The sequence below is a fragment of the Aulonocara stuartgranti genome, assembly GCF_965226115.1.
Source record: "Aulonocara stuartgranti genome assembly, chromosome: 4".
NCBI lineage: Eukaryota > Metazoa > Chordata > Actinopteri > Cichliformes > Cichlidae > Aulonocara > Aulonocara stuartgranti.
Genome location: NC_138942.1, coordinates 11,470,673 through 11,492,422, shown reverse-complemented (window position 1 = coordinate 11,492,422; position 21,750 = coordinate 11,470,673). Strand labels below are relative to the sequence as shown.

Below are 21,750 nucleotides of genomic sequence, written 5' to 3'. Positions count from 1 at the left end.
AATCCTTCAACAGACAAAGGTTAGCAGCTTGTTAAGTTTCCCTTTATCTTTGTTTCTTTCAGATGGCACCGGATAGCCTATAGTGTGCAGGATAAAACTGTGACCCTTTACTTGGATTGCAAGAAAGTAGAGACCATTGAACTGCTGCGAGGGGACAATGCTGTAGTCAGCACAGAGGGTGTCACTGTGTTTGGGACACGGCTGCTGGATGAAGAAATATTTGAGGTAGGGCATTATGAAAAAATAAAGCTCAAATCTAAATGTTTCTATAGTTTTTCAGGCAGTACAATTTTCTGTTTTTTTTTATTTGTTTGTTTTGGGTTTTTTAGTATTCACTCAAGATTTCTGCACATCTGTTTAAGCAGACAAAAAATAAAAGTTTGAATAGATTATTTTTACGTTGGCTATGAATTGTTCCTCTAGTCTCCACATGCTAAAATATTCTTGGGCAAAACATTGCATCCCAGAGTTAGTTGAGGCAAACCATGCAGTCAATTCCTATCAAGTGTGCATTCTTTGTGCATTAATTTATTGAGGTATACAAATATCTAGTTTCACTGATATGCAATGCAATGCAGGGCACATTGAATGATCTGACAAGATGACCTTGTTTTCATTTGCATGAGTTGTTCGTGTTTATGAGCCTCTCGAACTTCTTAATGTTTTATACTAATACCAATTTAGCTCTTTATTGCCTAAGATGAGTCTATCTATCTATCTGTCTGTCTGCCATAATATAGCATTCATCAGCCTGTGAAACAGGACAACAAAATACAAACTTTAAAGTATAAACTGTAAAAAAAAACCAACATTTTACAGAATAAAAAGGGGAAAATGCAGAAAGAATGGGATGACAGGGCACTAATGTTAATCAAGTGCTATTGAACAAAAAAAATATAAAAAGAAATGTGTTTCAGAGGAAGTAGCAAGGAGATATGACCAGTTTAATCAAGCCCACCTCAAATCCAATAATTATGCATTTCTTGAGGGGGGTTGCCAGCATATAACTACCTGAAACAGCTGGTGATTTAATCCTTGTTCACTTACAAAGATTTGTTCACATGTATCAATATGCATGGAAAAAAGGAGAAGCCAAAAAAGAAACCCATAACAAAAAAACTTGTGTTTTTTTTCCCCCTCTGTTTTGTCATAAATAATTCTGTGTGCTTTCCATAACAATACACAACCCCTGCCCCATTGTCATTCCCAATGAAGCTCCACTCTAAGTCTGTCATCCACAGCATAAAATAGAGATGGGCTCAAGCCCCTTCCCCTGCTATATCTCCAGGGCTTTGTCTCTATTCAGCGATTGAGCAAGAAAAAATTTAAAAAAGAGAAGGTATAAGATGTTAATTTTAGTAGAGGTATAAGTTATATAGTTGGGTTAATAAAATAGTTTTCCTTCTCCATCAGCGACACAGTCTGCAAAAAGGAAGACTGCATCTGAAATTATGAACATCCAGAGGAAGGGTTATTATAACTTCACTCTGTCTTTTTTTTTTTTGACCAATAGAAACAGATTACCTCATATATAATCAATAACTAATTCCTTAACCCTGTCCATACATTTTTTAATCTTTCCTGTGCAATAATCTAGTTGACCATCTCATGTTGTAAGTCACTCTTCCCTTCATACCCTTTCCTCTCAGGCATTCCAGTTGTTAAATTATTTTATATCCCCACTTCAGTTAAGAAATGTGTCTCCTTGTGGGCTCTATAAATTTCCCTGTTCAGAAGCAATGGAGACTGTTTAATCTCTGGCTTTGCTCCAAAAACACTCCCATGCTCTTATTCGTCTTCGTTTGTGAAAAGTTATGATGATGATACCAAATGTGTGGTGATGACTAATACTCTTCAGACCATCCTTAATCAGATCCATCCTTTACTTTAATACATGCAATTTTTGTGGTCACGTGTAAGGAAGTGTGCAATCAGCTTAGTCTATCAGAGTCTTTAAATCTTGTTTGCTGTAGAGCGTTAAGTAACCCAAAATAGTTTGTTCAACTTTATATTTTTGTTGATACAAGTGTCGATAAAAGACACATTTCTCACATATGTTATCTGATTATCAAAGTTGTACACCTTGGGTGAGGCTGGTGCCACAGGGGAAAAAAAATTAAGTAGGCTGACCTTTGGCCCTCTGTTCCCAGACCCTGGTTCTGGGGAAGAGGTCAGTGTTCCAGCCCAGTTTTCCCACCGTGGGAGCTCAGCGTGGGAGCATGGGGACTTTGGTCAGCCACTAATGTCTCTATTGCTTCCAGATTGCTTACAAATGACTGCAGAAGTTTTGCATTCATACCCTGCTCTTTATAGGAAAGCAAATTTTAGGTCTGACTGGACTCCTTTTTGGCTGCTATGTGCCCTGTTTGTATGTCTCCAACATGCTGACTGCACAGATAAAATCCAGCCCACTATTTATTTGTTAGGAAATTCTTTCTGTCTCGCTTAGTACAGGAAATAAGAAATATTTTTGGCTCTGCTTGTAAGGCATGTTGAAACAAAGTTTGTCAAGCATATCTTTAAAGTTTAGCTTTATTGAAATGCATACATAGATTTACCATTAAAAAACTAGAGAAGTATTAATCAAAGTCTCTTTAAGTCAAAGTTAATTTTGTCTCGCTAATGACTCATAGCTGATGATAGTCAGATGTTTTTGGTTAGACGTGAGCATCTGTTAGTGTCAAAATGCAGTTTTATTGCAGTGAGATCGCTTATTATATTCTAGCTCCTTCACTCACACAAGATTATGACTCACACAAGAAATCTGATTAGGCGAAGGCTGGACAACTCCACAGAGAAGGCCTAGTTACTTATGATTTGGTGAAGATTATTGGCTATCTGGCACAACACACCCTATATGAGACAGCAGGGGGAAGTGGAGTGGACTTTTAAACATTAATGAGCCTGTGCCCACAGTGACATGTGTGACAACATGAAAGAAGATTGGGCGTCACTGGAAATTTGCAGGTTCAGCTGAGGTGTACTCCTTTTTCAACACGCCCTCACATAGCCTCTTTAGATGTCCTTGCCCCAATCTAAATGAATAATGGCAGCGTACACACAATTTGGTGCAACACTCACTTGCTGTGTTTTTCAAGAAGAGAGGGCTCCTGCTAGGCAAGAAAAACAGGAAAACTTGTCTGTGGAAGCATTTCCTTTGATCTTGAATTGAGATTGGATTAGATTGGATTAGCTCCTTTTTGCCTTCTCCCGCTCTCTCTCCATCTCCCTGCAGCTCTCACTCTCTCTCCCTCTCTCTCTCTATCACACCTTAGAGTGCAATAATTTTCTTTGCTTGACATGGGCTTTTGGCCAAAACAGGAAGAAAAAAGGGATAAATGGATAACAAATCCTTTCATGTTTAATACATTAAAGCATAAATGACTGTTTGAACAGTTCCTAGGATTACAGTTTTGTTCACGATGATCAAGGCTTTGCATAGACATGCGCTGCTGATTTGAGTTGTGCTGGAAGAAATATGAGGCGGTGGGTAAAGGAGAAGTGATGTGTTTAGATTTATTTCACCTCTGGCAGCTAAATCTTAATTAAAGAGATTACAATGGGGCTACAATTACCACAAAATCAAATGCTTAATCTAACTTAATTTATTATAAATGGTTGCCCAACTGTCCCTGGACACATTTCACCAGGCAGTATGTTTGCTATAGCGTGTCAGTTACATAGATTTGTATCACTAATTCAATCAAAACCTCATCAGCCACTGTCCTGTGGGGCTGGCAGCACTGTGTTTTTTTGTCAATTACTCTCTGATCCATGTCTCACAGAAATTAGCCCCGCAGCTCCTATTCTTTTACTATGAAGCTTGTGTTTGTTATTTTTGTATTTATTCATCCTTTAAAATGTTGTGATCTCAGCCAAAAAAATAGTTAAAATATAACATTTTCTTAAATATACTTTTATATAATTTTATTTAAACATTATTTTTGATATTTTTCTTGATAATATCTGTATCATGAGTATTCATTGGCATTATAAACTAATTAACCTTGTAAATTTTAGTACAAGAAGGACTGATGTGAAATATGATGTTGATAGAAGTTTACAGTTGTCTTGCGTTTAAGGCCGCTAAAGCCAAAAAAGGCTCTGGGTTCAGTGCTGCAGGGTACAGCCATGCTGTCTCTCTGTGTGTCTATATATACACTCTGGCATTGCCCACAGGGCAGGATGGTAGAGAGCTGCTTGACTGTTTCGTGCACACACTTGGGCCCCTCATGGGGTTATGGCCAAAAAGAGGTCCAATAGTCAGTAACAATTTTACTGTTGCTGACAGTTTGTGGCACTCCTTTACAACCCTCTGCTTTACATTTAGCTATGTAGCCAGATGTTCTCATAGCATCTGTCAAGTTGGAGTGTTTAATTTCTATTTTCTGTTCCATCCCAAATGTCTTTTCAGCATGCAGTAGCAGCTGCATGATTTCTTTATTTTTGACTTTTTTTTTTTATTTCAGGGAGATATTCAACAACTGCTGATTGTGGAGGACAGTGAGGCTGCTGCCAACTACTGTGTAAACTACATACCAGACTGTGACTCAGCTTTGCCCTATCACAGCCAAGCTCTGAACCTGCAGGAGGTCAGTACTGCCATTGAGAGGAGGTGATGCCTACTGGAAAAATGTTTGACACTTCAAACATTACAGTGAAGCCAAGCTTTTGGTGACCTTAAATAACCGTAGAATCCTGGCTTATGTTTTTGTCTGAACATGAAGGCCTGGAAATTTTAAAATGCTGTACATATTGTGTCATTGTCTTTTTTTCATACTAGCCCAACATTGTGTATTAACGCTTAAGCAGTATCGTGAAATTCTCCTTCTTGCCCTAATGGCAGGTCTCTCTGGCTGCCAAACACTTAATTCACAGCCAATCAGTTAAAGAAGCAAAAGCACACAGCTACATGTTTCAAAGGTTCTGAGGGCTTTTAAAAAGAGACTTGGACGATTACCACAGAATAGGGCAAGTAAGTGTATCTTCTTTTAAATACAGCCAGCAGTGGAGCAGTTCTATGGTCAGATGCTCTTTTGGCAAAATAGACAGTGCCAGAAGCCCATAACTCAAATATGATATAATAGCTCTTCCTTTCCTTAAGGGATGTATCTGTCATAGACATAAATTACTGTATATGTCTTTGGTGCTGTATGAAAGATAGAGATAAGATGAAAGGAAGGAAGCAGCTGTGTGTGTCGGTTTCATGAACCACACGCAATGTTTTCTGTGTTTGTCTATTTTTTGTGCATATGCCACATGAACATAGGTGAAAAAATTATGAGTGCACAACTTGTTGAGCCAAGCCACTGATGATCATGTAAGAACGGTTCATTAATGGGACTGTGTGTCCATTTCGATAGTCATCCAGCTGGCTTTTAAAGAGCTACAGCTGAGCAATGAACTCTTGAGTCCAGAATATGTCAGCATCTGTCACTTCACTGACCTACTTCCCATCATTCTCCCTTACACGCTGAGCTTGTTTAAAAGTGGCTCTAATTCATGTCGCTGATGTCTTTTACAGACTTTACCTACAACATCATTTTCAGGCAGGGGCCATTCCTAACACTGACATGTAACGGACGTCAGTCTGGAGCAGGGGTGGGCACTTAATTTTCCCAAGGGGCAACCTGAGAGACTACGGCTGCTGTGGAGGGTGCAGTCCTTCACATTTGTTCACTTAGTAGAGAACACTTTTTGCATATAATTAACAAATTTGTAGCATTAAAGGCACTGTGACCTCTAAGCACACAAGTAAATATCAAGTAAATGTGTTTTGTTAGAATCTATATTTGTGTATTCCTTCTCATTTCATATTTTGTGTCAGGCTTTTATCAGCTCATTGGAACTTACAGTGGGCATCTGTAAGGGTGTCATGGGACCTGATTACATTTCTTGGCTTTCCTGAAGCAGGCTATTTCTATGATTTTCATTTACAGCAGTGTTTGTTTTTTTCTCCATCCTCCATCTATGTCCTCATCTTGCATTCTACTTTTTCATAAAAGACCTCCCAATATGGGTCTGTTGCCTTGATGCAAAGTGACCAGCCAGCTGAACCAAAGGAGGTCCCCAAAAAGGAGAAGAAAGGAAAAAAGGACAAAAAGAAGAGGGATAAAGACTCTAAAGGCAAACGTAGAAGGAAGGACAAGGGAGAGAGGGGATCCAGAAAGAAAAAACACGAAGAGGAAGCTCTGGAGGAAGGCTTCCTTAGAGTTTCCACAACACTGCCTCCATATCAAACCCAGGAAACTTTTCAGGCAACTAAGTTGCCAGAAATTAAGAGTACCCTAGAAACTACCATTCCAACTGATGTTTTCTACAAGACCTTCACGGAGATACCAACACATGAACCTGACTTCACAACTGAAGCCTCTACTTTCATACCTAGGACATTGCCTGTGTCAAAGGTTACCGAGGAGGTAGACAAATTTGCCTGTAGATGCTGTCCGTTCCAATCCCTCCCACTATTTGCAGCTCTAACCAATCACTCCCCTAATATTTAGAGAGCACCTCTTCCTCCTCTCACCTCCGCAATCACTTACCACCACTATGTATTTGTCTGTTTATAATTTGCACATAAACTAATTTGTCACACTCACACTGCTTCTGCTGCTGCAGCAGCCTCTCTCATGCTGTCACATGACTCTGATGTAGTCTGTCAATTAATAACACTGTAAACACTGTAATTAACTGCACACCTGTAAGCTTTTATCTTGGTTAACCAGTGTACTCCCATGTAATCCACCTGTTTTGCTAACATCCATGTGGTACAATGCAGTGTTTTTATTAGGCAGTGCATGGCACAGAGACATGCCCAGTGCCGCCTGGTTAATCTCTGCTCTGACTCACTTAAGTCTGTGTGCTCGCCTGCAGGAGGACACACCTGTAAGGGAACCAGTGGTGGAAGAGTATGAAGATGACCTTTTAGAAGACCTTTATCATAATCTCTCAGTTTCTACAGTAACAGTCGGCCCAAATGTTACTGAATATGAGGTAGGTTAAACGCAAACGCAAGAAATGTCTTCTGCACAGCATAGAAACACTGTGAGGTTATTTGGCTTTCACTACACCAGTCGCTAATAGTTTGTTATTCCTTAACAGATTCTTGAATATGAGGATTTCAAGAATGATACAGAGTTAGAGTATGAGGAGTATGAAATGTACGAGGATGGCTTTGACTTTGCAAAGCAGGAAAGGGCTCAGACATGGGATGGAGAGGTAAATCTCACAGTGACCTCATACATCAAGTGAGTGGTCATGCCTGTGTTAAGTGATTTCTGACAGTCCGCATCTTTTCATCTTTTACCCCTCCTCAGGGTAACCTCAGAGCAGAGAAAGGCCAGAAGGGAGAGCCAGCTATTCATGAACCGGTGAACTGTTACAGACTTTTAATGAATAGGCTAGTAGTTTGGCTATGAGTATGGAAAATAACTTGATACTCTCCATGTTTTTCTAGGGTACAATAGTGAAAGGACCCCCAGGGCTACCAGGGCCAGAGGTAAACAAATTCCACCTGAACTTTTCAGATGAGGTGCAAAATGCTGAGATTTTCAGTGTTAGACATTGTTATGCCTAACACTTGCACCTTAAGTTTTTGAACAGTAGTTAGTATGTAGAATTGATATGTATAGCCGATTATCGATTAAACGATTATTGCGTTTATGTAAGCAAATATGGACTAAATGTATCTTCCACAGGGGTCTCCTGGACCAGCTGGTCCAGTAGGACCTCCAGGACCCAGGGGAGATCCCGGTGACTTGGTGAGTGAGGTTTAGGACTTGGGTTCACTCATTAAATGTAGAGTGAATTAGTTTGACCTCAGTCTTTTCCATCACCTGTGAGACTCAACTCTGAATTTAACTGTGACCTTAATGTGAAACACATCCGCAGTATCAAGATGTCCTGGCTTGCTGAAATGAACCTGGGATTCATTTTGGCTCACAAATGTTGTTGTCTATGATTCATCATAGAAAATATGCCAAATTACATACAGAGACACCAGCAGATGCTCTGTCATTTCCTAGTAGCAGAAAAAAAACAAATTGAGTGGATGAATAAATGCTACTGCAACCACAAAGGAAAATTATCTTGCAGTTTTAGAGATAGAGTCGCACCTGAATCTTAATGAAACAAAGGCAAACTGACAAGCAGCACTAACAACATTCCTCCACCTTAGTGTTCACCTTGGCTTGATCTTTTGAGGAACTGCATCTGAACAGTTATTTAGTATTACATTTATTCCTATCACAGGACAATTTGACACTTTTATAGAGATAGAATATTTACTGGATTATTTTAGTAGCCTAATGTAAATGCAACAACCCTTCTTCTTCACAGATCTTTACTTATCACATATAATGCTTTTGGATAGCTTAACTTTTATTCTAAGTATTACAAATGAAGATGTGAAAAGCATTATGGTGATACTCTACTGATGTTTATGCTCCAGCGTTTTGCCATGCTTTGACATAGACTTTCACGGACAATATCTTTAACGCACTATATAACACTTACTCAAGTCCACTTTGTCGACATATACTTCAGCAAATCATTAACACTTATTTTATTGGCTATTCTCAACGTGTTGTTATAAGGAAAGTTATTTACCCTTGAGATCACACAATTGTAAATATTTCTAATTATGTGTTACTGTTGGAAATGGTTTAAAAATTCAAGACTAAAGGCAACTTTTGGAAACATATCATTGATTTATTAAAATATTCATTCAGTAGTCAGAAAATATAAAACAACTCACACAATGTGTATACAGAATATAAAGTCTTGTGTGTGGATGTGCATGTGTGCGTTTGTGAGACAAGCTGTAGAAACAAAGCAACATTTATTTTTCAAAGATTGGATTGTTTTCCTCTTCGTCTAGCTTCCAAGTGTTTCTCTTACTTTCTCCCAGTGATATGCTGCACACACCATAGAACTTTCATGATTTCACAGGACATCTTCTTGACTTGCATTGATTTCACAAGCTAAGTCACAACTGGATCTTGTGACATTTTAACCCCTAATCTTAAAAACAAAACCCATCCTCTTAAAATTCTCTCAATCTCTACTCTCTCAATCTTACTCACTCACTCACTGCCAAGCTATTTTTCTTCCCTTTCCTGTCTTCACTTTTCAGGGTCCCCCAGGACGGCCTGGTCTTTCCGGGGCTGATGGGATTCCAGGCCCTCCAGGAACACTGTTAATGCTACCAGTAAGACCTTAAACACACTGAAACATGCCCACACAAACGCACAAAGAGTACACTTTTTCCACATGTGGTGTAGTAGTAAGACCACAAGGGGGGGCTGTGTGACTGAACTAGCTTTATGCTTGGGAAATCTGCAGTGAGTAGTGACTTCTGCTTGTCATTGCCTCCAGTTTCAGTTTGGAGGTGATTCCCAGAAGGGGCCAGTGGTGTCCCCCCAGCAGGCCCAAGCACAAGCTATATTGCAACAGGCCAAGGTATAGTTCAAAGAAGCAAATTCACAATACAACATTACTGCATACTGAGATTTAGTTCTCCATCAGAATATTTTTTAGCATGTAGCAAGTCAGTAGGTACATTCTTTAGCTTACATAAAGCATAATGTTGTTTTTCTTTCAGATGTCACTCAGGGGGCCTCCAGGCCCGCTTGGTCTTACAGGGCGACCGGGCCCATTGGTATGAATCTCTCTCTCTGACCTTTATCAAATTTACATCATATCTCAAGGGCTCCTACGTCCTCTACCCCCAGCTTTAAACTCTATCTGACCAAGCTCAATCTCATGTCACTCTTTCCCACCCTAACCTCATCATTACGCTTGCTCGGTATATTTAAATTGAGAAATTTGTCTGTATTTCCAAACCCCCCCCCCCCAAAAAACAACCAAAAAAAACCCAAGAGATGGAAAAATGAAACAATTTTTAGATGATTTATTTTCAGTTCATTCTTAATTTTTTGGTTTGGGTCTATATTTGAGGAGTATGTTTGTATACATGTATATACATTTGAAAAAGTTGAGTTTCCCCTCTTTGTCATGTCATGCATGACCTTTTATTTCCCAGGGTGATCCAGGTTCCTCTGGGCTCAAAGGAGAACGTGGAGAAAGTGGCTCTGCTGTAAGACTAGACATAATTTTTACCTCACGCCTACCTTGGATTATAGCCTCTTTATCTTTTTTGTCATGGTATTGATTTCCATTTGTCCTCTTGCCTTCCTTTTAACACCTTTTCCTATTTGTCTTGCTCTCTTCATTTGTCATGAAGGGACCACGCGGGTTGCCAGGCTCCCCTGGAATTAATGGGAGGCCAGGCAAGAGGGTGAGATATCTTAAATATTGGACATTTAAGTGCTGAAAACATTTATGTCTACAGCTTGTGTAAAAAGTATATTGTAGCGTAGAGTGGCCTACGGTGAATCAGATCTGGATGTTGTATCTCATAGGGCCGTGCTGGAGCGGACGGTGGTCGTGGCGCTCCAGGTGAAACTGGCACAAAGGTGAGTTTTTTTGTAATAATACTGAACTGCCCTTCAAATGAGCTACACCCAGTACACACACATTTGGCTCTTCTACAATCTCATTTAGATTGTGTGTTTGTGTGAATGCTGCATTGTAATTTGTAGGACGATATTATTGTTGTTCCTGTTAACTTTACTTGAATTCATTGTCCTGTTTCCATGAACACAGTAACACACATGTTTAGGTGGCGAGGTCTTAAACAATAACAAACTATCTCCACTTGCAAGAGTAAGCCTTTAGGTGTCGAGTGTCCCCCAGCTTATTATACATTACTGACAACAAGGCAACTCAATATATAAGAGCTGCAGGAAGCGCTTAGTAAATAACTCAGTCTTCCCTGATGTGTCTGACAGAACAGCAGAGTCTTTATCAGTCAAAGCAGCATTTTAGCAGACCTACAGCTAATCTTCACACTTTCTCTTCCCGATGCACAGTCTGAGCAGATGGGAGGCTCTGCCAGGGGAGACTTTCACTACAATTCTGCTAATGTTTACACATTACCATATGTGTGTGTTTCAGGGTTTAATGCACTTGGTTCTCTATTACTTTGCAGGGCGACAGGGGTTTTGACGGCCTCCCAGGTCTCCCAGGAAACAAGGGGCACAGAGTGAGTTACGTTTGGCTACTTGATACAGTCACTGTACTTCAAGCACTTAGTCATTCAGACACCAACATGATAACATAGCATGCATGAATACCTTACACATCGTATAGCAGATGTTTATTTCCATTATGTGACCGTAATGGTTGTTGTGACTTCTGTGATGACAGGGTGCACTAAAAAAAAGCATTCGCTATAAACAGAACATACCTAAACATCTTGAGGCTTGTTGCTAATGCTTTTTTCTTGTAGGGGGACAGAGGAAAGCCTGGTCCTCAGGGGCCTGTCGGGGAACCAGGAGAGAGGGTAAGTGTGCAATGCCTCTCAAAATTTAATTTCACGCTGAAAATAGTTTTTCTAATTTTTCTGTTATGGAAAGTTAAAGGGAAGGTCTTCACAGAGCATTAAATAAAACCATTTATTCAGTTAACCACGACATGTCGAAGCAGACTTCACAGTAGATGAAAGGTCTATATTATAACTTCCTGCTTTTTTTATTTCCGCTTGGCTAGCCTGAGTTCATTTGGTAACTACATTTGCAAAATACATTAAAAAGCTAGCTAATACAACCCTGCAATAGAATTGAAAATATGAAAGATAGAAGCTCTGTCAGGATAGTATCAATTTATGCAAGCTGGCGGGTAAGGTTTGAGAGGGCGGTCTATTAGTCTTTGCTCAAAGATAGTTGAGCCTTATCTGTCAGGCAGTGAATTTCTTTAATGAGCTATTTCCACAGATTATGTCTCTGGGGATATAAATGTATCCCTGCCTAAGGTTGAGTAAGAAAGGCACACAAAATCTGTGTCGAATGTGTGTCCTTCCTTTTATTTTAGGGATCTAATGGACCTGTTGGGCCACGAGGGCAACCAGGCGAACCTGTGAGTATCCACATACAGAAAAATTAAATGTGATATTGTTTATATATGTAGTTACACATCACAGCATGTCTCTAATGAAAATATTTATTTTGTAGCGTTCCTCGACGGGATAAATTCTTGATTCAAAGGATGCATTAATCTATGCATTAGTCTGTGCTTTAAACGCTCTTTAATACAGAAATAAAATAAAAAACTAGTAAAACAGAAACCGATTTCTCCAGCAAACCCAGAGGGGATTGCCGGTGATTACTTTATTTAGCAGCTGACTGAAGTTTCTGCCCAAAGCATACAGCAGAACTTACACAAGTATAAACTGTGCTGCTTGTATTTCTCATGTACAGAAACACTGAACAATATTTTGCAATACACAGCGCCTAGTTAAAAACACTAGGACAGTTACACCTTATTAAAGTAACACTGTCACAGGGTTCACCTTTGCATTATAAATGAAAAGGTCACTGAAAAAAGGCATCTCAAATACAAAGGTATAGCATTCTAGTTCTGTCATAGAGATTATACCTAGAGATTACTATAGGATCCCTGAAAGATTTTAACAGCACCACTGAAGAGGCTGTCGTTTTTGTGCATCTGCAGTGAACATTGGTTAATTGGTTATGAGTCACACTGTCTTTCTCCCCGTAGATGAGGTTAGGGCTCAGCAGGGTTCTGTCCCTCCAAATGGATCACTGAGTGCAGGAAGAAACGGAGCGCAGTAAGACATGTTGGGAAAACTGTGCTCAACTACAAAGTCGTAGGAGAGGAGAGGATTTAACTGTTGATGAGAGCGAGGAAGATAGAAAAAGTGACACAGTAAGAGACAAACACAAGACAGAAATTTGTTTGGTGGTGAATGAGATAAGAGAGATGGAGTGAGGAAAGTGGAAAGAGAGAGTAGGAGAGAGAAGAGATAAAATCCTGGCCCGAATGATTATATTTCCATATCAATCACTTCCCAGGAGATCACAGATGTGGCTTTGGAACAGGTGGCTTGGCCAGCCTACAAAGAGGAAGGCTGACAAAAACAGAGCACACAAACACACTCATGCTAACAGGCTAGCACAGTCTCCGTGGCTAGCACATACAAAGCAGATGCATGCACACACACACACCAAAGTGTATTATGTCTCTCCTTGTTTTTCTCCCTCTCCTTAGTTTTTATTCATGATTTAGTATTCCACTCTCATTCAGTCTCATCATGAATGCAGGCTAGCTGCTGACTATTTGCTGTGTTTTGTCTCCAGGGTCCTCGAGGTCTTGTTGGGCCAAGGGGGCCACCTGGCCCACCTGGGCAACCGGTAAGTCAACATCGACTGAATTACAGGATCAAAGCTATTCAGCTGCTTCAACTCTATAAAGGCCTCTCTATTGCATGAATCATCGATATGCAAGATGGACAAGAAAACTGTCGAACTATCTCCATATTTTGATCAAACTTTGACATTAAATTTGCTGTTTTCTAACATTTATTGACATGCATTTTTTGTCAGGGAATTCAAGGAACTGATGGAGTACCAGGGTCAAAGGGCAACCCGGTCAGTCACATCTTCTCAAACCTACTATTATGTACCAATGATTACTGGCTTTATTTACACTAGAAAAATCATAGCAACTTAGGTTTAACTGCTAATGGAAATATTAACCAGTCATGTGATGGTAAATGGCCTGTATTTGTATAGCGCTTTTCTAGTCCCTAAGGACACCAAAGCGCTTTACACAACCTGTCATCCACCCATTCACACACACATTCACACACTGGTGATGGCAAGCTACAATGTAGCCACAGCCACCCTGGGGCGCACTGACAGAGGCGAGGCTGCCGGACACTGGCGCCACCGGGCCCTCTGACCACCACCAGTAGGCAACGGGTGAAGTGTCTTGCCCAAGGACACAACGACCGAGACTGTCCAAGCCGGGGCTCGAACCAGCAACCTTCCGATTACAAGGCGAACTCCCAACTCTTGAGCCACGATCGCCCCATGTGATGTCAGCATACAACCATTGGACCAAGATCATGTGAGGACAGACTGTATGATCACCAGGGTTTCTTGTTCTTAGGGTCCAATTGGAGAGATGGGGCCCCCAGGTCAACAGGGGAATCCTGGAGTGCAGGTATTTCATCATCAGAAAAGTTACTTTGAGAGTTAATCGCCTCAGTATTACACAGTTGGCATCGAGAATGCATTTTCTGTGCATGAAGACTTGTTTCTTTGCATTGTTACTCCATCTCACGGTTTACTTGCTCTTCTCTAGGTTTAAAAAGTATCTTTGGCCTTTTGGGCATATAAAAATTAATTATACATTTGCATGACTCAATAAAGGATTCAATATAAGAGGCTGTTTTGTTAGTTAACGAAAGGACTGTTTCAGTAGAAACAACATTTTGTACCCGACAGCAACAAAGTGTCATTTTAAAATGCTGTCAATGACATTACAGTCATGTAAAGAAGTGTTTGTCATATTTTCAGATAGATCCTATTATTATTCACGGCTCTTACATAAATGCACCATATTAAAACACACAGAGTCATGCAAATCTAGGCTCCCAGCCGTCTGCTAAACGCAACACTTAACTTGATTGATGCTTTGTTTTGGTGTAGGGCTTGCCTGGTCCTCAGGGTCCCATTGGATTGCCAGGAGAGAAGGTAGGGAGCATGTCTCTCACTTAATTTTAAAATTAAAGCTGTGCCCTTATGAACCCTGTCATCACACACTCAAAGGAGACAGGCTGAACAGGGGAGTATGACCAAGCCACTTCTGGCTCCCATTCAGGCAATGTGGAGCTAGACAAGAAATCAATACACAAGAAACACACACAGGCATAACAGACACCTGGGACAGTCTTGGGTGCTGCACATCATAAAGCCAGACTGATAAAAGAAATAATAAAGACTTGGTCACAAATACAATATGTAGCAGCAAAGTGGAAATTTTGTTCACTCAGTGATGAGTTGAGGTTTTATGCATCTGAAGCTTGACTCTAGTATTAATACCTCTTTATGTCCCATACAGGGTCCCCAGGGGAAACAAGGCATGCAGGGACTGCCAGGCATTGACGGACCTCCCGTAAGTAACACGCAAACCTGTGTCTGTGCACAACTTATATTCAGTATCAGAGTTTTCTACTGATGCACCAGTCACCATCAGCTGATGTACTGCAATCAGTTTAAACATAGCATTTTTACAACTACACATGTTTCTTTTCTTTTCCAAATATTTATTTATAAGTGACTTATGTATGTATGTATGTATATATATGTATATATTGTACTATTCTTAGTTAGCGTATTGTCTGTCTTGTCTTAATGTTGGTTTAAAATGGAGCACTGTAACAAAAAATAATTTCCCCCAGGGATCAATAAAGTATTCTGATTCTGATTCTGATTCTGATTTATGTACAGATTTTAATAAATAAGCCTATTTATTAATTTTTAATAGTATCTAGACAAAGATACTAGCTTATGAAACAGAGAGTTGTTTACCCACTGCATCTGTTTCATTTTTAAGTTTAAATTCTAAAACTTCCTTTTTTTCCATTTTAAATCATCCTTTTTATATGTTTTTATTTTTTAATTTCTCTGTAAAGCACTTTGAATCACCTTGTTGTTGAATTGTGCAATATAAATAAACTTGCCTTGCAAATTAAGCAAACTGTGTATGCATACAGCTGTTTGTATGTAGACACACACACACACACACAATGCAGAAAAGTAGGCAAGGATTAAATTGGCTAACCTACACTTTCTGTGGTTTGCCGGTAGGGGGACATAGGAGGCATTTTCTGAAATGGATCCAAGGATCCAAGGCAAGGCATTTTGAATAATAGTCATTTTACAGTGAAGCTTTTCTCATTTACAAGGATTAATTTTAGACGGAAGTCAAACACATTTTTATACATAATGGTTCTTGTATTACTTTTTTGCAAAACTTGGTGAGATATAATGGTGCTTCACTCTCAGCCCTGATGCAGCTTCCTGCTTTTCACTTTTCAAACAGAAATTCCTATGTTGAGGTGATATAATAATCATGTATTTTACTGATAAGTCAAACGGGTACTTTTGTTCCTGCTTAGGGTCACCCAGGAAGAGAGGGCCCCCCAGGAGAAAAAGGCATCCAAGTGGGTATCTGCATGTCTGAAGCTTGTCTATTGCAGTAATGGATCAAGATATCAAAATGCCAATGTCATATTTTTTTTTCCAAATCTACATCTGTGTATTAACATTAAGGCTTATCATTATGATCATTGTGTCCCTACAATGCCATCTTTATTATAAAAAAGCCTAAGTCCATTAGTGTAAGCAGCATGCACTCAGATTCATCCGCTTGTCTTGTTTCCTTTTTGTCTGACAAGAGAAAAAGTCACTGAGTGCATTGTTTATCCATATCTAATAAGAGAATTGCCTCTTTGCTGGCTACTTCTTATTTTAAAAAGAGTACTATAATAATGTTATATTTTCATGTAGGGTTTACCAGGGGCTCAGGGACCAGTTGGTTACCCAGGGATTCGGGGAGTAAAGGTGAGACAATGATGGACAAGCTACATGGTGACACATGGAGGGAGAGCACCTCAGTTCTCAAGGGGACTGCCAATAGACAAATGAGAAGCATTTGATGGATAGAACAAATGTTACATACAGTAGTAAAGTAGTCCATTTTGACTGACTATGCTTTTGAAAGAGTGGAATAAAATATGAAGTTGTCATAGAAAGGCTTTCTGCTTGGGTTTGGGTTTCTTAAATCCTCCAGGGGAAGCCCTTGTTGGATTTTTTACCATGAAATGAATGTAATGCCAATAACTGCTGGAAAATGGATCAATTTTATGTAAAGAGAAAATCAATAGAGATTTACAGTTGTTTTATTTTAAGTTGATTCATTTGTGATAATACAGGTGAGTTGCATAATATATAAAGTCCAGAGTTTTTTTCTTGAATGTTGGTTTCTTAGTTTTCTTAAACTGGATGTTTTTGTTTTTCAAAGGGAGCAGATGGAGTTCGAGGTCTAAAGGGGAGCAAAGGAGAGAAAGTGAGTGACATAGATTGTGAACTTCTCTTTTTCTGCTGATGCCCAAACAATGGATTGCAACTACAAGGACACTTGACAAATTTTATCGTTATGATGGTGTTTAAAGTCCAGTTATTACCACTTCACAATGAATGACAGGGAGAAGATGGCTTCCCTGGGTTCAAGGGTGACATGGGTGTCAAGGGAGACATGGTGAGAGTGACATCTAATAACAAGCCTCTATGTTGTTTTCTCTTAGTTATTGTCTTTTGACTAAGATACATTTTTCTTACTTGCTTTCTGCTCTCATTCATGACTTCAGGGTGATAATGGAGTTACAGGTCCTCGTGGAGAAGATGGACCAGAGGGATCAAAGGGTCAAGCTGGACCCATAGGAGATACTGGTGCTTCAGGGATATCTGGCGAGAAGGTGGAGCTATTAAAAAAAAAACAACAAACAAACATTTTTCTTCAAGATAGACTGCCAAAGAAGAAAACTTGTATCTAACTGAGCAGCGAAGTTATGTATTAGTTTTGCTTAGTTTTCAGTTATTTAATGACAAACCTTTCCTATAAAATCACAGTTTAAAATTTCACAAAAATACTGAACATATGGATTTGAATGGCCTTACATTTATTACGACGCATTATACCCCAGTCCTGAGGCGAAATTGCCACTGCACCGGTGTGCATGTATTAGCTATTAATCTTTATGTCATCACTTTATGCAGTAATATAGACATTGCTTGCTGGTTTGGCACAATAATAATGTGTAGTACATTATAAATATCTTGACTGGTTATGGGTTTTTCTATTTAATACTTGCCTTATTTCTTCCTTCTCAATTTTTTGTCTTTTCTCTCTCCAGGGTAACCTTGGAGTGCCCGGTTTGCCAGGATACCCAGGAAGACAAGGCCCTAAGGTGATTTAGTGTTGATGGGCTATTATGATCAGTTAATGTATCCCCTGGTCCTTTATCAGAGCTTTAAGAAGAAAGATGTGTGTCACTGGCTGGACTGTTTCCTGTCTGATTAAAAATAAAGGATGATGAATAGCATATTAAAAAAGGCTATTTTATTTATAGTTCATTAGTGACATCAGTTCATTACATGTTGATGAATGGTGTGTTTAAGGCTGTGTTGAGCTCATGGATTAGATTTGCTTTAATTTGATACAGTAGTTAATTATAAGTTAATGAGACATTAGGGGTGATGTCTGATAAATGGAGGGCTGAGGCTGATTAACCTCTACTTGTGTCTCCAGGGATCACTTGGCTTCCCTGGTGTGGCCGGGGTCCCAGGAGAGAAAGGACGAAGGGTGAGAGCTATATGAACATTTTAATACACATTACATTCTGACTTTCACACGATTTGCATTTACATTTATTATGTAGGGGATATGTATTTGAAGTAACTGACTGATGAATACTTGTTACCCTTTACAATGCAGGGCCCAGCTGGTCAGCAAGGCACCGGTGGGCAAAGAGGTCCTACTGTGAGTACAGCTTTAGGTGCCCTGCCTACACACCATTTTATTTTAATATAGAAACCCAAGTATACTCAGTCTAATTATATATGGTATATCAATGTGATAACTTGTGACTCACACGGTTACATCACTACAATGTTGTCATATTACAACATATTTGTGTTCCACCTCCTGATAATTCATCAATGTGCTAATAAGCCTGCTGTTTGTTTTCCAATAGGGAGCCCACGGGGGAAGAGGAGGAAAGGGACCAACTGGAAAGCCTGGAGAAAAGGTACATGTAGTGTCATAAACAGAGATTATGTCCATGCACACATTTACACACACCTGGCTAACTCATAAAGTATGGATTAATGCTTTGACAAAGTGCAAACTGGTTGTTGCTTTGCAATTCTTGATGGCAGGCCATCTGGCATGCTACTGTCTAGAAGGGGATACTTCAATTTATACTCTCACCCTCAAAGAGCAATTTGGGAAAGCTAAAAATTTGTTGGCAGTCCGAAAACTAAAAATGTTTGAGTTGAGTTTGAGTCTAGCTATACATTCATTTGCCTTTTGCCTTTTTAATTTGTTAGGGTGCTGCTGGACAAGATGGTCCTCCAGGGTCCCCTGGAGAACAGGTAATGTTTTTAACTACTTCATAATAAATATGATACATTTAGCACCTTTTTTTTGTGTGTGAAATCTTGGCATCATAGCTATGTTTTGATAACCTGCCTTATCTGTTAGGGTCCTCGAGGACCACAGGGAAGACACGGTGAACCAGGACCTAAAGGGCCTAATGTGAGTGGGCTACAATGTGTTTGTCCTTTGGTTTACTTTACCCAATATTTATATTGACCTTTGATGATTTGTTTATTATAGTCATATCAGAAAATTCTTCTTTTGCAGGGTCCACCTGGAAAGGATGGAATACCAGGCCATCCAGGTCAGAGGGGAGAACCAGTGAGTCACTTTTGATCTACTGTAAACAATTGATAAAAACACAATGCCTTTTGATAATCAATCATCATATAAAAGGATCAGCTCCCCTCAATTGTGACAGAGGGTCACAACTAGCACTTCTTTTTCTGTAGGGCTTCCAAGGAAAGAATGGGCCCCCAGGCCCCCCGGGTGTGGTTGGACCACAGGTAAGAAAATCAACAATTTTTAATTCAATTTTTAATAAACTGGTTGTTTTTCACAAATGACATCTACAATAACTACCTACCATCTGCTATGTGCTGTATGCTATGGTTGCTTTTAGGGCAAATCTGGTGAGACAGGACCAACAGGAGATAGAGGTCATCCAGGTGCACCAGGGCCACCAGGTGAGCATGGTTTACCAGGAACTGCCGGAAAAGAGGGTGCCAAGGTGAGTACTTTTCATCATGATGTTTGGCTCATAATCACCTACCAGTATTGCCTTATCACTGTTATATTAGATAAAGCCCAAAGACTCTCTCAGCACTGCCAGAATATCTCTTGGATCTCATCCTGTCCTCTAATTTTCTAATAAACAACACATGAAACCAGACAGTTTCGAGTGTATGATGGCCTATAAGTGATAAATGTTCTTCCTTGGTGTGACTGTCTGGTTGGTATATGAAGGCCAATTATTTGCTCTTTCTAGGGAGACCCAGGTCCATTAGGTGCCCCTGGGAAGAGTGGCCCTGTTGGGCTTAAAGGCTTCAGAGGGAGCAGAGGGACGCCTGGCCAAACAGTAACAAAAATTTTCATATACCTAATATCTATACTGTGCTGACTGCTAACAGCAATTGATGAGTCAGGTTTTTGCACTTAATTAGAGTACTTACATTTACTATAGGTACTCTAATTCATGTGATTGCCTTTAGATCCCAAGTTAAGAATTTTGCAAATTAAAGGTGTAAAAAGATTTGTTGTCCCAGGATTGTGAAGGCTGTTTGTTTCTGTGTCTCCAGGGTCCTGCAGGTTTGAAGGGGGGAGAAGGCCTACCAGGTGTCGCTGGACCTATTGTACGTCTAATTTGTTGAAATTGCTTTCCCATCCTATTCCCTGCTCCATTTTCTGCCGCTATGTTTTATAGAATACTAGGACATATGAAGCAGGAGGCTGTTTCCATGGTGACCAGTGATCGTGACCGTTGCGTTAAATCAAATAGTGAATCATGTGATATAGTTCTCTCACCTCGCTATCTCTTCTTTTTTCCAGGGTTCCACTGGAGAGAGGGGTCCCGCTGGGCCGGCTGGCGCTATTGGCCAGCCAGGACGCCCTGGCGGCATTGGTCCTGCTGGGCCGATGGGAGAGAAAGGCGAGCCAGTAAGATTTGGAACATTGCTAATTTTGTTTCTTACGCAACAATGTCCACTAACACGTATGGTACAATCACCTCCCACCACTGGGTAATAAGCAACGTGTGCTCTCACTTTGGAATGTGATATTATGAGCCAGAGAGCAGGAGAAAGGTAAAGAAGACAGTGAGAGGATATATAAGTGTGATCATGTCTGCTTTCCTGAAAGTGGGTTTTTTTTCCTGGTGTGACACATTAATCAATGTGTTGTGTTGCTTAATGAGAATAACAGTTATAATATATAATATAGATATATGCTGTTTTGCTATCTGTTTGCTAGGGAGAGAAAGGACCTCCAGGGCCAGCTGGGCGTGATGGAGAACTGGGACCAAGAGGGCTGCCAGGGGCTGCAGGACCTCCTGGGCCTCCAGGGGAGGATGGAGACAAGGTGTAGTGAACAGTTAACATTTGCAACCTTTGTTCTTGCTGATTTTTGGACTTAGTTTTTCATGTGTTTGCACTTACCTTGATAGGGAGAAACAGGAGTACCAGGCCAGAAGGGTAGCAAAGGAGACAAAGGGGAAGCTGTGAGTATGCGTTTTTAAGTATAAGCATGACTGTGAATCACCAGGAGGTGGGGGATAAAGGGTTATGAATGATTTGTCATAATTTAGAAAGCCTGAGCCTTTAATCGTGTTCTTCCATCAGTAAATATGTATTGAACTTTCAGTCCGCTCCTTTATAGGGACCCCCAGGACCTGTTGGAATTCAAGGACCTGTGGGTCAGCCAGGACTGCCGGTATGTGCCACAATTTAAAAACAATAAAAAAACCCATAAAGGTTGGCTTGAACTGTGCAATTGTGCAATGCGGACTTGTCTGCGTCTGTGTTTGTTTTAGGGTGCAGATGGTGAACCAGGTCCTCGTGGGCAGCAGGGCATGAATGGGGCAAAAGGAGATGAAGGACCTAGAGGCTTTAAGGGAGGATCTGGTCCTTCTGGACTACAGGTAAAAAAAAAAAAAAGCACTGAATTTCA

General features: G+C 40.1%; 1 protein-coding gene across 2 annotated transcripts in view; it reads left to right on the top strand.

Annotated features, from left to right (window-relative positions):
* Nucleotides 1-21,750, top strand: part of col5a3a (collagen, type V, alpha 3a) — a 44,969-nt gene that overhangs the window by 10,875 nt on the left and 12,344 nt on the right. Inside the window, exons 4-46 of one of the 2 annotated variants that reach the window (XM_082530232.1) lie at nt 63-225; nt 4,470-4,592; nt 6,006-6,419; nt 6,874-6,993; nt 7,102-7,218; nt 7,317-7,370; nt 7,457-7,498; nt 7,698-7,760; nt 9,134-9,208; nt 9,376-9,459; nt 9,602-9,658; nt 10,043-10,096; nt 10,244-10,297; nt 10,422-10,475; nt 11,051-11,104; nt 11,351-11,404; nt 11,932-11,976; nt 13,218-13,271; nt 13,464-13,508; nt 14,032-14,085; nt 14,574-14,618; nt 14,986-15,039; nt 16,046-16,090; nt 16,437-16,490; nt 16,951-16,995; nt 17,134-17,187; nt 17,297-17,404; nt 17,843-17,896; nt 18,238-18,291; nt 18,424-18,468; nt 18,683-18,736; nt 19,038-19,082; nt 19,192-19,245; nt 19,354-19,407; nt 19,539-19,592; nt 19,709-19,816; nt 20,075-20,164; nt 20,385-20,438; nt 20,635-20,742; nt 21,055-21,162; nt 21,248-21,301; nt 21,460-21,513; nt 21,614-21,721. In XM_082530232.1, the coding sequence (XP_082386358.1) occupies nt 63-225; nt 4,470-4,592; nt 6,006-6,419; nt 6,874-6,993; nt 7,102-7,218; nt 7,317-7,370; nt 7,457-7,498; nt 7,698-7,760; nt 9,134-9,208; nt 9,376-9,459; nt 9,602-9,658; nt 10,043-10,096; nt 10,244-10,297; nt 10,422-10,475; nt 11,051-11,104; nt 11,351-11,404; nt 11,932-11,976; nt 13,218-13,271; nt 13,464-13,508; nt 14,032-14,085; nt 14,574-14,618; nt 14,986-15,039; nt 16,046-16,090; nt 16,437-16,490; nt 16,951-16,995; nt 17,134-17,187; nt 17,297-17,404; nt 17,843-17,896; nt 18,238-18,291; nt 18,424-18,468; nt 18,683-18,736; nt 19,038-19,082; nt 19,192-19,245; nt 19,354-19,407; nt 19,539-19,592; nt 19,709-19,816; nt 20,075-20,164; nt 20,385-20,438; nt 20,635-20,742; nt 21,055-21,162; nt 21,248-21,301; nt 21,460-21,513; nt 21,614-21,721 (3,283 nt within the window). The remainder of the gene's footprint in view (nt 1-62; nt 226-4,469; nt 4,593-6,005; nt 6,420-6,873; nt 6,994-7,101; nt 7,219-7,316; nt 7,371-7,456; nt 7,499-7,697; nt 7,761-9,133; nt 9,209-9,375; nt 9,460-9,601; nt 9,659-10,042; nt 10,097-10,243; nt 10,298-10,421; nt 10,476-11,050; nt 11,105-11,350; nt 11,405-11,931; nt 11,977-13,217; nt 13,272-13,463; nt 13,509-14,031; nt 14,086-14,573; nt 14,619-14,985; nt 15,040-16,045; nt 16,091-16,436; nt 16,491-16,950; nt 16,996-17,133; nt 17,188-17,296; nt 17,405-17,842; nt 17,897-18,237; nt 18,292-18,423; nt 18,469-18,682; nt 18,737-19,037; nt 19,083-19,191; nt 19,246-19,353; nt 19,408-19,538; nt 19,593-19,708; nt 19,817-20,074; nt 20,165-20,384; nt 20,439-20,634; nt 20,743-21,054; nt 21,163-21,247; nt 21,302-21,459; nt 21,514-21,613; nt 21,722-21,750) is intronic. The other variant, XM_082530233.1, reaches the window with a different exon arrangement.